At 37.5% G+C, this 12,289-nt stretch overlaps 1 protein-coding gene across 7 annotated transcripts in view; it reads left to right on the top strand.

Annotated features, from left to right (window-relative positions):
- The window catches only part of HMGA2 (high mobility group AT-hook 2), a 118,497-nt gene that overhangs the window by 13,617 nt on the left and 92,591 nt on the right, over positions 1–12,289 (top strand). For all 7 annotated transcript variants that reach the window (XM_086884513.1, XM_086884515.1, XM_086884512.1 and 4 more), the window contains one exon: positions 5,983–6,033. In XM_086884513.1, coding sequence (XP_086740639.1) covers positions 5,983–6,033 — 51 coding nt within the window. The remainder of the gene's footprint in view (positions 1–5,982; positions 6,034–12,289) is intronic.

Raw genomic sequence — 12,289 nt, 5'->3', positions numbered from 1 at the left:
TTAAATTTTAAGTAATTTGTAGAAATGGGTTTTAAAAGATGCTTCTAAAAGAAATATTGACATTAGTTAATTTACATAAGTGATTTGCAAATCAGTATAAATGGAAAATAATTTTAAAACATTCATATATGTGTAGGTTTATTAAATCAAAAAGTTTTCCAGATGATTCTGGTACATAGTTATGCTTTCTTAATCTAATTTACAAATTGAGTAATTTTATTATAACATTTTGATTTTCAGAATGCAGCAAGATACTGCTCTAATTAAAGCTTTTGGGTGTTGCTAATGTAAAAAATTGACCAAAGACCACGTCATTTTTTATAATAAAAAAACTCTTTGAGTGGTATGTAATTACAAGTCTTACTGGTTTCTAGGTTTATAGATAAAGTATATAAATGTTTGATAAATCCTCTAAAACACAAAACACTTATAAAGCCTTACTAGAAGAAAGAGGCTGGTATCACATTTCAAATAAATATTTTAGCCCTTTTTCCAAATTGATAATTAGCCCTCTCTGAAATGGTTCAGCTTCTTACCAGGTATCTCAAAGTATCTCTTAATGTAATATTATTTCCAATAGTTTTTCTAACTGTAATAATGATGGGAAAGTTTTAGCACTGTAAGAAAGCTTCATTTGGTGGTGAGGGTATCACCTCTAAGAGGAGTGAGCTATGTGTTTAATTTTGTGGTACACTTATTTACACATACATATGCATACATACATTTATTAAAGCTCTCTCCAGCCTGTCCCAACTCCCAGAAAGAGAACTGACTATCTTAGCTTAAGCCCCTCTACAAGTGAACCTGGGTACTATACACCCAGCTGGAATTTGCTGGAATTTCTAAAGAATAGTGCGTGCCCTGTGTGTTTCAAAGGGAGCTCATTGAAATGCTTTAGAGTGTTCACAACATGTTAGATAAACGTCGACCAGGAGAACCCACCGAGCAGCCATGAGAAGGCACTCATGATTAATTGATTGGGTGTTCTCTTGCAAAGCATTACACATCACAATTAAAAATGTATTGCACAAACTGGCAGTGAGTTAAAAATACTCCAGAACTGGGGCTTTGTTTTGTTATACTTCAAAAAGGAAATACCCTTAAATCGCTTGAAGGATTTTCCCTGGAATTGTTGTTGTGTTGTATATTTAAAATTACTTGGTGCACAGGTTGTTTTTTTTTTAATTTTTGTTGGAGTTTTTTTGGATTTTTTTTTTTTTTTAAACTTTAAGAGCTTGTGTTTGGTCTTAGTAAACTGGCCTTGGGGCATCTGAAAACAAACTGTGCTTGTTATGAAATTAGCAATGTGAAACTTGACAATGCATACAGAATGTTGCAAAACTAACTGAACAGCTAATAATGTGGCAATTACTCTAATTTTGGGTAATATGCTTTTTTTCTTTTCCTTAAAGCCTTGCATATCACACGTGCCTAAGTTTTTATAAACTAGACACAAAAACTTCTATGAAAGTGTGTTTTACAGAAGACCAAACCATTTCTCAGTTGTATAATTTTCACAAACAGGAGGAACACAATGTGTTACGAGATAGATAAGAAGAGGTAGAGACAAAATACTCCTGATCACCTTGCACTTGAGTCCCCACAATTGGGTGGTTATTATGCAGTCTGCATCTTTAAACAAGTTATTCTGACATTCATTTAAAATATTTGAAAAAATCCAGCAAAATGTGAATTGGGTTTTGGGTTTTTTTCTCCCTAAAGCACAACCATATTTTTCAGGAAGATCATAGTGGGGAATCTTCCTTTTTAATTTCCTGGGTGTTCTGCAGTTGAATTTTCCTTTTAGTGGTGAGCTGTGTTCCCAGCCCATCACATTTCCCTTTCTAGGGTGCTTTTTGTTGTTGTTGTTGTTGGGTTTTTTTGGGGTTTTTTTAGCTCCTGTAGTTTGGCTTGACAAAAATACTGTAATACTATATAGGTACAAATAATTTCCTGTTTGGGAGCGGGAAACACATTTGTGACATTAGAAAAAGGAATAGTATATAACTGTCTTTAAAGAAATCATCAAGGGATGTCCCAGGAATATACAATGGTAAAAATTCTTTAATAAAATTTACCTTCAGCTAAAATGAGTTGAGTTTTGTTGTAGTTATTGGTGTAGTGAGTTTCACTGAAAATGCCTACAGAGCTTGATGCATAATCCTCTGAAAACTAGAGCTTGTGATCCTGTGTGTGACTGCACTTGCTGCTGTCACTATGTTACATGGCCAGGTTTGGTATGTAGAAAGGCATGTTTCTGGGTTAAGCAGTCCAAAGGTAAAAGAAAAAAAAAAACAACAACAAAAAAAAACAAACCAGAAAAGTGCATGTGATCAGGACTCTGCCCTAAATTGGTTCATGAAAGTTGGCTTCTCCATGCTTCATTCATTTTCACCAACACCAGTCATTGCAAGCTTAAAGGGAAAACAAGATAAAGTTTATCAAGTGATTGTAGCATGGTTATTGCACTGAAAAAATGAGAGACCTCAGAATCAGATGTTTTGACCAAGATAGGAAAAGCAGAAGACTGACTTTTGTTTAGAATTAAAATGGATAAAACAGGACACAGAAAGTGTAATGGTTTTGTACTTAGTCAATGCCTAAGGTGTTTTTTTTAGGAATGTTTTTTGACTAAATAACTGTGTGGTTTTTTGAGATGGACACATTCCTGGGCAAGGTCTTTTGACTCTGTTTGACAACAGTGATCTTCATACTGAGAACTATCACTTACTTTACCTGATTTACAGCTCTGACACATTTAATCTGAGATCTCCAGCAGATCATTTTGCAAAGTAGACAGAGTTCTTAAAATTTGGATTCTGTTGCATTTGAGGTCTTCTTGACAATACATAGGTGCCCAAAGAGCACTTCATAGCCATTCAATTATTTCTGTGTGTCTTGTCTTGTTCATTGCTTTCAGTAGTACAGCCTTGGTTTCTGTCTGGGTGCAGTGCATTTTTGCAATAAGGAGGCAGAGATCTTGGGCAGTCAAGTCCTAGAGCTGCTGAGAGAAGCTGTTTGGAAGCAGGGTTTGATGACCTTGTGGTGCAGGGCTTAAGTGGATTGCAAATCTTCCTAGGGACTGTTAGCTCACTTCCAGATAGCAGTGACTGAAATGGTGATCTTCCTCACCAGTGATAAATATAAAACATTTCCCATATAATTCATGCTTTAAAATGTGAGTAAATTTAGTTCTGTTCCTCGCATGTGACATTGCAAAAATGGTGTGTTCATATTATTGTTTATGTTTCATATTTTTAGTGAAATACTCCTTGTGTTTGATGACATACCTGATCCTTTTTTAAGTTTAGTGATTTCACATCTTAGCTGCAAAAAGCAAGGTCACACCTCATAGCATAGTAGCACCAAATGTTAAAAACCCCCTGACCAAACACCACCTCTGGGTGGCCTGGAGCTCTGTTGGGATTTGTCCCTAGCTTCTGAGACAACTCTTCAATTGAAGCCAGGAGCCAACAGACTGCAGTGTTGCTGATGATGCAAAAGCCTGTTCAGGGGAAAGGCTATGTTTTAGTGCTTTCATGGAGAAACCATGTATTATCTATCTGATACACAGTAAAATATTCCTGCAAGGTTTCAGTTAAAGTCTTAAGTTGTTGGAGAAAATACAGGCTGTATTTTAGCAAAAGTCAGGCTAAAAAAAGAGGGAAAGAGGTGGAATATTTTCCTAAACTTCATGTATTTATTGTTACCGCTGTGCTGCTTCTACTCCTTTTGTTTGTTCTAACAGTGTTTTGTCTTTCTCTTCTCTTGAAAAGGAGATTAAAACTTCCACTTTGGAGGTTCTTGTAATTCATTTTCTGCAGTTTGATCTGTGAAAACCTTGCTATTTACTTACAGAATCTCTCTGTACCAAAACATCACCTCTGGCATGCCTGGCTGTTTGCTCAGCTCACCTCTGGGAAAGATTTGGTTTTGATAAGAACTATGGAAATGTTTTTCTTCTAACATGAGGTGGAAGTCATATACTGCAGGAATATAGTGCCTTTCAATCTGCAAGGTCCCCAAGCACTTGACAAACCATTACCCAAACTAGCCAGCAGGAACACCAGCCACTTCTGATGTGGACCTTTGGTGGTGGTAGAGCTCAGCACTGCTCATGGGAAGCGGCCACACTGTGTGACAGTTTGTGGCAGGAAGCAAAGATTAGTTATTCAAAGAAATCTCTCATGTTCATTATAATTGGTAGTTAAAATTTGTGTCAGGTTTGTGCAGACTTTAATTATTAGACCAGAGTAGTTTCTGTTTTCAAAAAGTTAATTATTTTTAATAGAATTTTGGAAAAGGATCTTTTCTTCAGATGCATTGATACACAGAAGAAAATAAATAGCCTTAGTGCTCTGATAACATATCAAGTGTTGATTTGTTAAGACCAATTATAACCAATAATTTCTTTTTAAGATTTATGCCCTGTGTTTCATGGAGTAAATGTGGAAGCAGGGGGCTACAGCTTATCAACACTAAACTGTATCTGTTTGTCTGCATCCTTCAGGTTACAAGGTATAAAGATATTGAATGCTTAAAGGAAACAAAACTCTGAAATAGACAGCTACAGGATATAGTAAATGCACTTTAACAAGTATTCTCTTAAGAGGGTTTCACCTTACATGTAACACCAGTATAAACGATTAAAGCTCAAGTTTACTCTTTTAACAAGTCTGAGTGATAATTTTGCCCTTTAGGAGTGTGAATTTTATTTTTCACAGCTTTCTTATTGCGAGGTATTTATTTCAAAGTAATTGCATTTAACTCACAGGGCAGATTTTTTTTGTAGAGATTCCTCCATTAGTTTCTCAGCTCAAGTTCTCTTTTAGAGAGATCCGATTTACACAGCATTAGGTTACAGTATATGTTACTGTGATTGACCAGCAAGAGATTTATTTAATGGCACAGTTGATTTCTAAGGGCAAATCAAATACACGTACAGGTAACTGGGGGAAAAAAAACCAAAGCAACACAATTCATGTGTATTAAAAGTCTTCATTCTTGGTGACTTTGTATCTAGCAAGTCCTGCTCTGACTACAGGTAGTGGCAAAATCCTGAGTGGAACAGGATTGTTTACCTGGTGAAGTGTATGGATGGGCATAGCCTGGCTGGAGAGAATAACCTGACTTTTCATTTTAAACTCTGTAAGTTTTTTAGTGTACTGCATAAGTACTGTTATTAGTAGTAGTATTCACAATGTCATGCAGTGGAATTAGTGGAAGAGCCTATAAAAGAACACATATTTCGTTTAAGCTAAGCTCTGGGAGCAACTGCTGGGCTTACATAAATATAGCTGTCACTTTTAGGGCCTCTTCCACATTGTTTCCTTAAACCTGGAAAGGGAAGGTGTGTTTTGGGCCAAAATAGGTTTACTTATTACAGCTTAAAGATGTGTGTTTGCCTGGAAAACTTAATGTGAAATGTGGAGAAATTGTTTCCCAATAAGAGCACGGACATGTTCATGATGATATTCTGTCCTAATTAATTTCATGCATGAACATAGTGAGACTAAAAAAGGAATTGTAGCTGCTGTAAACTGCTTTGATCCAACTTGAAACAGGCTGTATTTTTAATTTAGTATCTTCAAGTACTTTTTGATGGCCCATGGAAGACTAGATTTGATGTTATTGGAGGTTCTCAGGTTTCCCAGTTGCTCTGAGCCTGCATGTCAGTGGCTGGTCAGGGCTCTGCTGAGGACCCTGAGCAGCTGGGGCTGTGTGGGTACACTCCTCCATGCCCCTGGACACAGTGTGGATCAGGGATGGGGACACCCTCGGGTGCAGGTGAGGCACTCTGGCTAGGAAACGTCAGAAAAAGCAGCATAATCACCAATCTGTGTGAGAAAGCACACAGATTAGCTGGGGGGCCTGGTGCCACCCAAGAGGTATAATTGTAGCTAATGTTACAGGAAAGGATTCCTAGTTACTGAGGCTGTTAAGTAATGCTGAGGTATAAAATATGTTGTGTTTCTTTTACAGAAAGCAGAAGCCACTGGTGAAAAGCGACCTAGAGGCCGGCCCAGAAAATGGGTAGGTATTTCACTTCCAGATTTATTTGCTGTGTTATAAAGCATGTTAAAAAGCCCATTCCTTTAGAGAACAGTAATTTCATTTGTAAAAAAAAGCATCTGTCTTCTGTGTCTTTTTGTTCTGGTGGACTGACTAAAGAGTTAAGAGAGCAAAGAGGTTGATCACAGTTTCCTACCTTTAGACTCTGGTAGTTTGCTCAAGATACTTTACAATTGAATGTTTGCTTCAAGTGAATATTTATGTGTATCTTATCAGCATGAAAAGAGCCTCAACTCTTCCTTCAAAAGAGAGTAACAATGAAATAACTTGTTTAGTAACTGAGTAACAAAGGTTAAAGGGGCAATATCAGACATCAGAGGGTGATAAGGCTCAGATGAAGGGTGCGGGAGATAAAGTTTAGAAGCCAAAATGCTTTTGTACTACATTGCCTGGAAACATGCATATTTTCCTTAAATCCAGTGAGAAAGAGCACAGATGAACAGCAGGATACTTGCACTTAGAACTTAGTTTTTCCATTCACAGTCATTTTCATGCCTCATATATTTGTAGTGACTGGTAATATATTTCATTAAAAGTTTCCGCTTTTCCTGACCCATTTAGTCTTTAGATGTGTCTATCAGATGTGTGTTTTTATTCTTCAGCTATGAAAGTATTTCAGTCTTAGGTACTTGAAATTTCGTGCTCTTGCTGATGTTTACAGCTAATGAGGGTCTGCCTGGTGCACCTCTCATCTGCATGTTTTTCACTTGTGCATAGGCTTTCATATGGATTGCCTCTGGAAAAATGGGATTGAGTATTAGAAGATATAAAGGTGTGGCAGTGTGCTTAATCACAAGTTAACATCTCTGATTTCCCTTCTCCAGGTCCCTTTCCCTGCTCAACATTTTTCTTTAAACTTTTTTTTTTTTTTTCAAATCCATGCCCAACATCTCAATTTGAACCCCTTATTTCACTCTGTAATCTCTTTCCTCTTGTCAGTCCTGTCATTATTCCCCCCATTTTGTTCCATTGTTTTGCATAGCTGTTAAAAGGGTTGTAAAAGTATATGCTTGCAAAAGCTCAAGCAGCACCAAAAGGTACTGAAAACTACAGCTAAGGTTCCCCAGAGTATCAGCCACTAAACACAGGAAAGCTGCCTTTAGCAGTCACTTTAAGATCTGGTTCTATTGCACTGTCCAGTGAAGGCACCACAGGATATTTCTTTGGAAAAAACAGACCACTGCGTACTAGACGACTGGTTTGTAGCTGTAGCTTTTAAGTCAGGTACATGAGTAATTTTCACATTTTCAGGTACATGAGGAAGCTCACTGGCATTTTAAAAAAAAGGTGACTTTTTGAAACACATCTATGCTGGTGATTTTCTCCCAAGCAGCTTGGGGAAAGAAAATGTCAAGTGCGGTAAAGCGTGGGTCAGTTTCTGTCTGCTTCCTCCCATCTGGCTGGAACCTCACATATCTGAGCACTGAGTGTTGCTTGCTTGATCCTCACCTTGGGTACAATCCCTGGGAAACAGCAGAAATACCTGGTTTATGAGAGTCATTAATTTATAACAGTCAAGCCATCCCCTCTGAGTTAAGAATGTGTGACAGGTGAATAGGGATGGTTGAAGAATTTGGGAAAAGGCAGCAGCTTGAAATGTAAAAAATATTTTCTCTTCCAAGTACTCATAGTCAGAAACTGAGTGTTCAGTGGAAAGGGCACTTCTGCCATCTCGTAGGCTAGAATGTTTCCCTTCTATGTCTATATTTTTATGGGGAAGAAATAATAGGCAGTATCAGTGGAGCATTCTGAATGGAATGGGCTATTTGTCAGGTCAAGAATCTAATTTTCAGAAATGGGAATTACCGAAATGGGTGGTATCCATCAGTTTATTGTGAGACCAATACTTTCAACAGTTTCACTTGTGTTTTTAATATTATATATAGTATTATATAACAAAATATATGCATATTTTGAAACTTGGTACTATTTTGCTGTTGTGCCTGTTGAAAGCACAGTCTTTTTATTTTCTTATTCCGATGATATGATTGCTTCTTGTAATTTTCAGAGATAATGCTCCAATCTGCAGCTTGCATTGAGATAATTTTTCAGACTGTGAGAATCAAAAATGCCATTTTTCCCCCTTCTCTTTTCTCTCTTTCCAGTTTAAATTAAGTTAATGGGGTTCCTTCTAGCTTGTGGTTGAAATGAGGGGAGGAGTCTGCCAGAAAGCAGATAGTGCAGCATCATCCTTTCTGTTTAGACCTCCAACATGCAGTCAGAAAATGTCCCTTTTTATCACCCATATTTCAGTTTAATCCTTAATGATTATATTCTTTCTTAATCCAATTTATTTATATGTCAAACCTTAATGATGATGGTTTAGTATCTGTGCAAGTAAGGAGCGTGCAGGGTGTTTTTCCTCAGAGAGGGCAGAATTCTACATTTTCATAAGTTTGTAACCCTTTTTTTTTGGGAGTCTAGAGGTTCTGTGTCATATGTTGTTCATCAAATTGTAAAATATTATTTCTGCTGTTTCCTTCAATATGCACATGCAGAGACATACGAGCTAACAGACCACTGTAGAATTCCGGTAGCTGGTCTTTCTGCTGGTTCAAATTAAGTATTTAATGTTTGTGACTCGCAGTGTATTTATTTATATATTATTTTTTAGAAAAGAAGTAAATCTTTTTTGACTAGTATAGAACTGAGAGGGGGAGGGAGAGCCCAAGTGAAGAGGGCAAGAAGCCCAGTTTATCACAGGCATATGAGCTATCAGATGATCTTTTTAATGCAATAATGTGTACTTTGCAAAGTTGTCAAGGGAAAGAAGAGCCTTGTCAATACAGCAGACAGTAAAGATTAAACAAAATCTTCTGAAAATAAAATATTCAGCTACATAAAAAAGCTTTCTAAGTGTGGAGAGGTAATTGAATGAATGTCCTGAAGTTAACACGGTCAAGCAGGTGGGAAATGAACATAGTTGAAATCAGAAACACAGTGCTTGATGCTGTGAAGCTCACCTTCACTGTCAGTTGCTGCACACGTGTGAAACCCATTGAAGGCTCTGATTCTATTAGCTATTAACCCTCTTCATGGGGGCCTCAGTACTTGATTTTAGAGGGTTTTTTGCACAAACATTTTCTAAGCTCCTTGGATGCATCTGCATTAGTGTGTTAGGTCAAATCATGAGTATGCTTTGGAAATGCATCTCCTGGTTTTCCCCACTTACTGTATGCGTTGTGTAGCAGTCCCAGAGCTCATTGGTTGGACTCCTTTCAAATGAAACCAGATTGGAAGATGTGCTGCAGAAGTGCAGTCTGGTAGACATTCAACCCACAGGACTAGGCTAGAGTGAAATAAAAAACTCTTGAAAGGTGTGTGGTTTGGACCTTAGGTCCTCAGCACCATCCTGTGGTCCATATTGTAGACATAGCCTTTGATGCTTAAAAAAATGCTATAAAGCAACCTGGTTTTTATTAGCAGAATTATTTTATGTAGCACAGGCGTAAAGTCAAATTCACATTCACAGGAGTCAGTGAAAGGTTTGTCATTAACTTCATCAGGGCCACGTGTTTGCCATTGAGGCCTGATGCTGCTGCTCATGGACTCAGCGACTGTTTTACTCATGGCTTCACAAAGCCCTGGAAATTTCATAGTCTTCTAATGCTCTCAGGCGTCAGTTTAATGGAAGAATCTGAAATCCAGTTTTGAAGTTGATGCTGAACAGGGTATTTGGTTTTTTTTCCATTTTTCCATTTTGGTTTTGTTGAGTCTTTATGTAGAATTTATTTTGTGTTTCTAAATTGTTTGACTTGAACCATGGACTCTCTGCATGGCATGGCAGAGTTGTTCCAGAGAACAGTCCAGAGATTTTTACAGCCTTGAGCAGGACTTTGGTGAGGAGAAGAGATGGCTGATTCCATGCCATATAGCTATTTTAAAAGATGGATAGATGCAATTCTAGAATTTGCATGCCTGTAAGAGCAGAAGATAGTCGGTGACCTTCTGACCAGGGTCATGCAGGATGCACGTGAAGCATCTGCTTGCACACCTCATCACTGAAGCCTGAGTAAGAACCGTGACTTGTTCAGAAAACTTGCAACAATTTTGTTTTCTGCTAGACAATATAGAGAGCACATTTCTGTTTGGTAGGAGATAAGAGATAATAAGAAATTAATTTCCTTAACCAGATTTTTAATTTGTACTAGTGATAATTATCTAGACAAGCTGAGAGGGGTAGGGGCTGTTCAGCCTGGAGAAGGCTTCAGACAGACCATAGGGTAGCCTCCCAGTAACCAAAGAGAGCTACAAGAAAAACGGAGATGGACTTTTTACAAGGACCTGTGGTGACAGAACAAGGGGAAATGGCTTTAAACTGGAAAAGACTGGTTTAGATTAGATATTAAGAGGAAATTGCTTACTGCGAGGGTGGTGAGACACTGGAATAGTTGTTCAGAGAAATTATGGATGTGGGAGTGCTCAAGGCCAAGGTGGATGGGGCTTTGAGCAGCCTGGTCTGGTGGAAGGTGTCTTAGCTCATGGCAGGGTGTTGGAACTAGGTGATCTTCCAGGTCCCTTCCAACCCAAACCATTTGATGATTATATAACTGATGACTACAGTACTTTTTTAATGAGGGCAGAGTTTCACTTTACACAGAATGCCAGTTTAAGCAGTGCCAAACCACGTTTAAAAAAAATATTACAAAAATGCTTTTTTATAATAACGTTTTCTTCAGATTATTTCCCAGTGCAATTCTGACATATCTGAGATACAAAACCTTAAACATGGAATTGGTGAGATGTTTCTATGCCAGCAGTTCCTGTGTCAGGGCAAGGACTCCTAGTGCTCATTAAGATTTTGATAATTAACTTCTTAATTTTGTAGGAATATGTATCAAGAAAATCCTATTGCCTCAGAGGAACCATCAATGTTTTTAGGCTATTTCTTGCCCATATTAGCTCAACTGGTCAGAACACGATGTTAGTAACACCAAGGTTGTGGATTCAATGCCCATACGGACATTCACTTAAGAGTTGGACCTGATGATGCATGTGGGTCCCTTCCAACTCAAAATACCCTGTGAATATGTAAACACTGAGCCTTTCCACACCTGAGTCAAGTTTCTGCCTGACATTGACATACTCTGTGATGTAAAGTAATTTAACTGATTTTTTTTACTTCTTATGCAGGCTGTCTGTTTTGTCTCATATGAAGTCATGGTCTAGGAGATGCTTAAATCCATGCATTCACTGGGTGGTAGAGACAAAGAAGAATGTTCTGAAATCATAATCCATCCTGTTGCAAAGAAGGCTTTGTTATAGCAGTGGTGAATTCTCAGCGGGAGATACTAAACTTTTGACACTATTGAAGGCAACCTAGACAATAAAATAAGACACATAGTTGACTTTTAGATAGCAAAAGGTTAGCGTGAGACTTTCCCCCTTTTGATGTGGTGCTTACAAGTGTATCACTAAGCTGAGCTGGAAATTCTGCTGTTATGTGAACATGTGTTTGTTTAAATTAAGTACTACCAGGTCCATTTGGAGCAAGCCACGGCTGATGTAAAATTTGTGTATATTGGATGCTGAATGAAAAAGTTACTATTTATGTAATTACAGAAGATAGCACAGATAAAAATTCTGTATCTTGTTCTTGGAAGAATACCATATTTTCAGTTATTTAATTCAGTTATTTTGAATCTTTACAACTTTTGATTGCTGTATCTGTGGTGTTACTGCTTCATGTGAAGCACATTTTGATAGATACTATTTTATAGCTTGGCAATATAAAATACCTTCTTTTTTGAACATGTTCTACATCTGCAGGGCAAGAATGTCACCTGAGAGTGTTCATTGTTTCAGGGGTCTAAAGAGCCTGAAGGAGCTTTTATAATTATGAGAAAAGGACTATTTACCTCTCCCTTAAAATTCCTAAACTTAGGAAGTGCATGAAGGATGTGAATTAAAAACCTTAAAATCTTCATACCTATACATTTAGTTTCCAGTTCAGATGACCCTTAAAAGAAATAATCTCTCAAAACATGAACATTTTGACAAAAGCAGTGATTGTTGAACTTTCCTCCTCTGACTAACAGATGCTCTTTTTTTTTTTCTTTTGCCAGTTTTTGGTTGTTTGCTTTTTTTACTTTTCAATTCAACATTCAAGGGAAGGAAAAAATCATTTTATGTGCTTGTACCAAAAGCATTTAAAAAGTCACTAGAAATATGTTCTGTCTCCCCAGTGTTTAGAGAGGTATGTTCATTTCTTTAGACA

This window comes from Cyanistes caeruleus, chromosome 4, assembly GCF_971803275.1.
Source record: "Cyanistes caeruleus chromosome 4, bCyaCae1.hap1.1, whole genome shotgun sequence".
Lineage (NCBI taxonomy): Eukaryota > Metazoa > Chordata > Aves > Passeriformes > Paridae > Cyanistes > Cyanistes caeruleus.
Note: the sequence above shows the minus strand (reverse complement) of the source record. Positions and strands in the feature narration are given on the sequence as shown.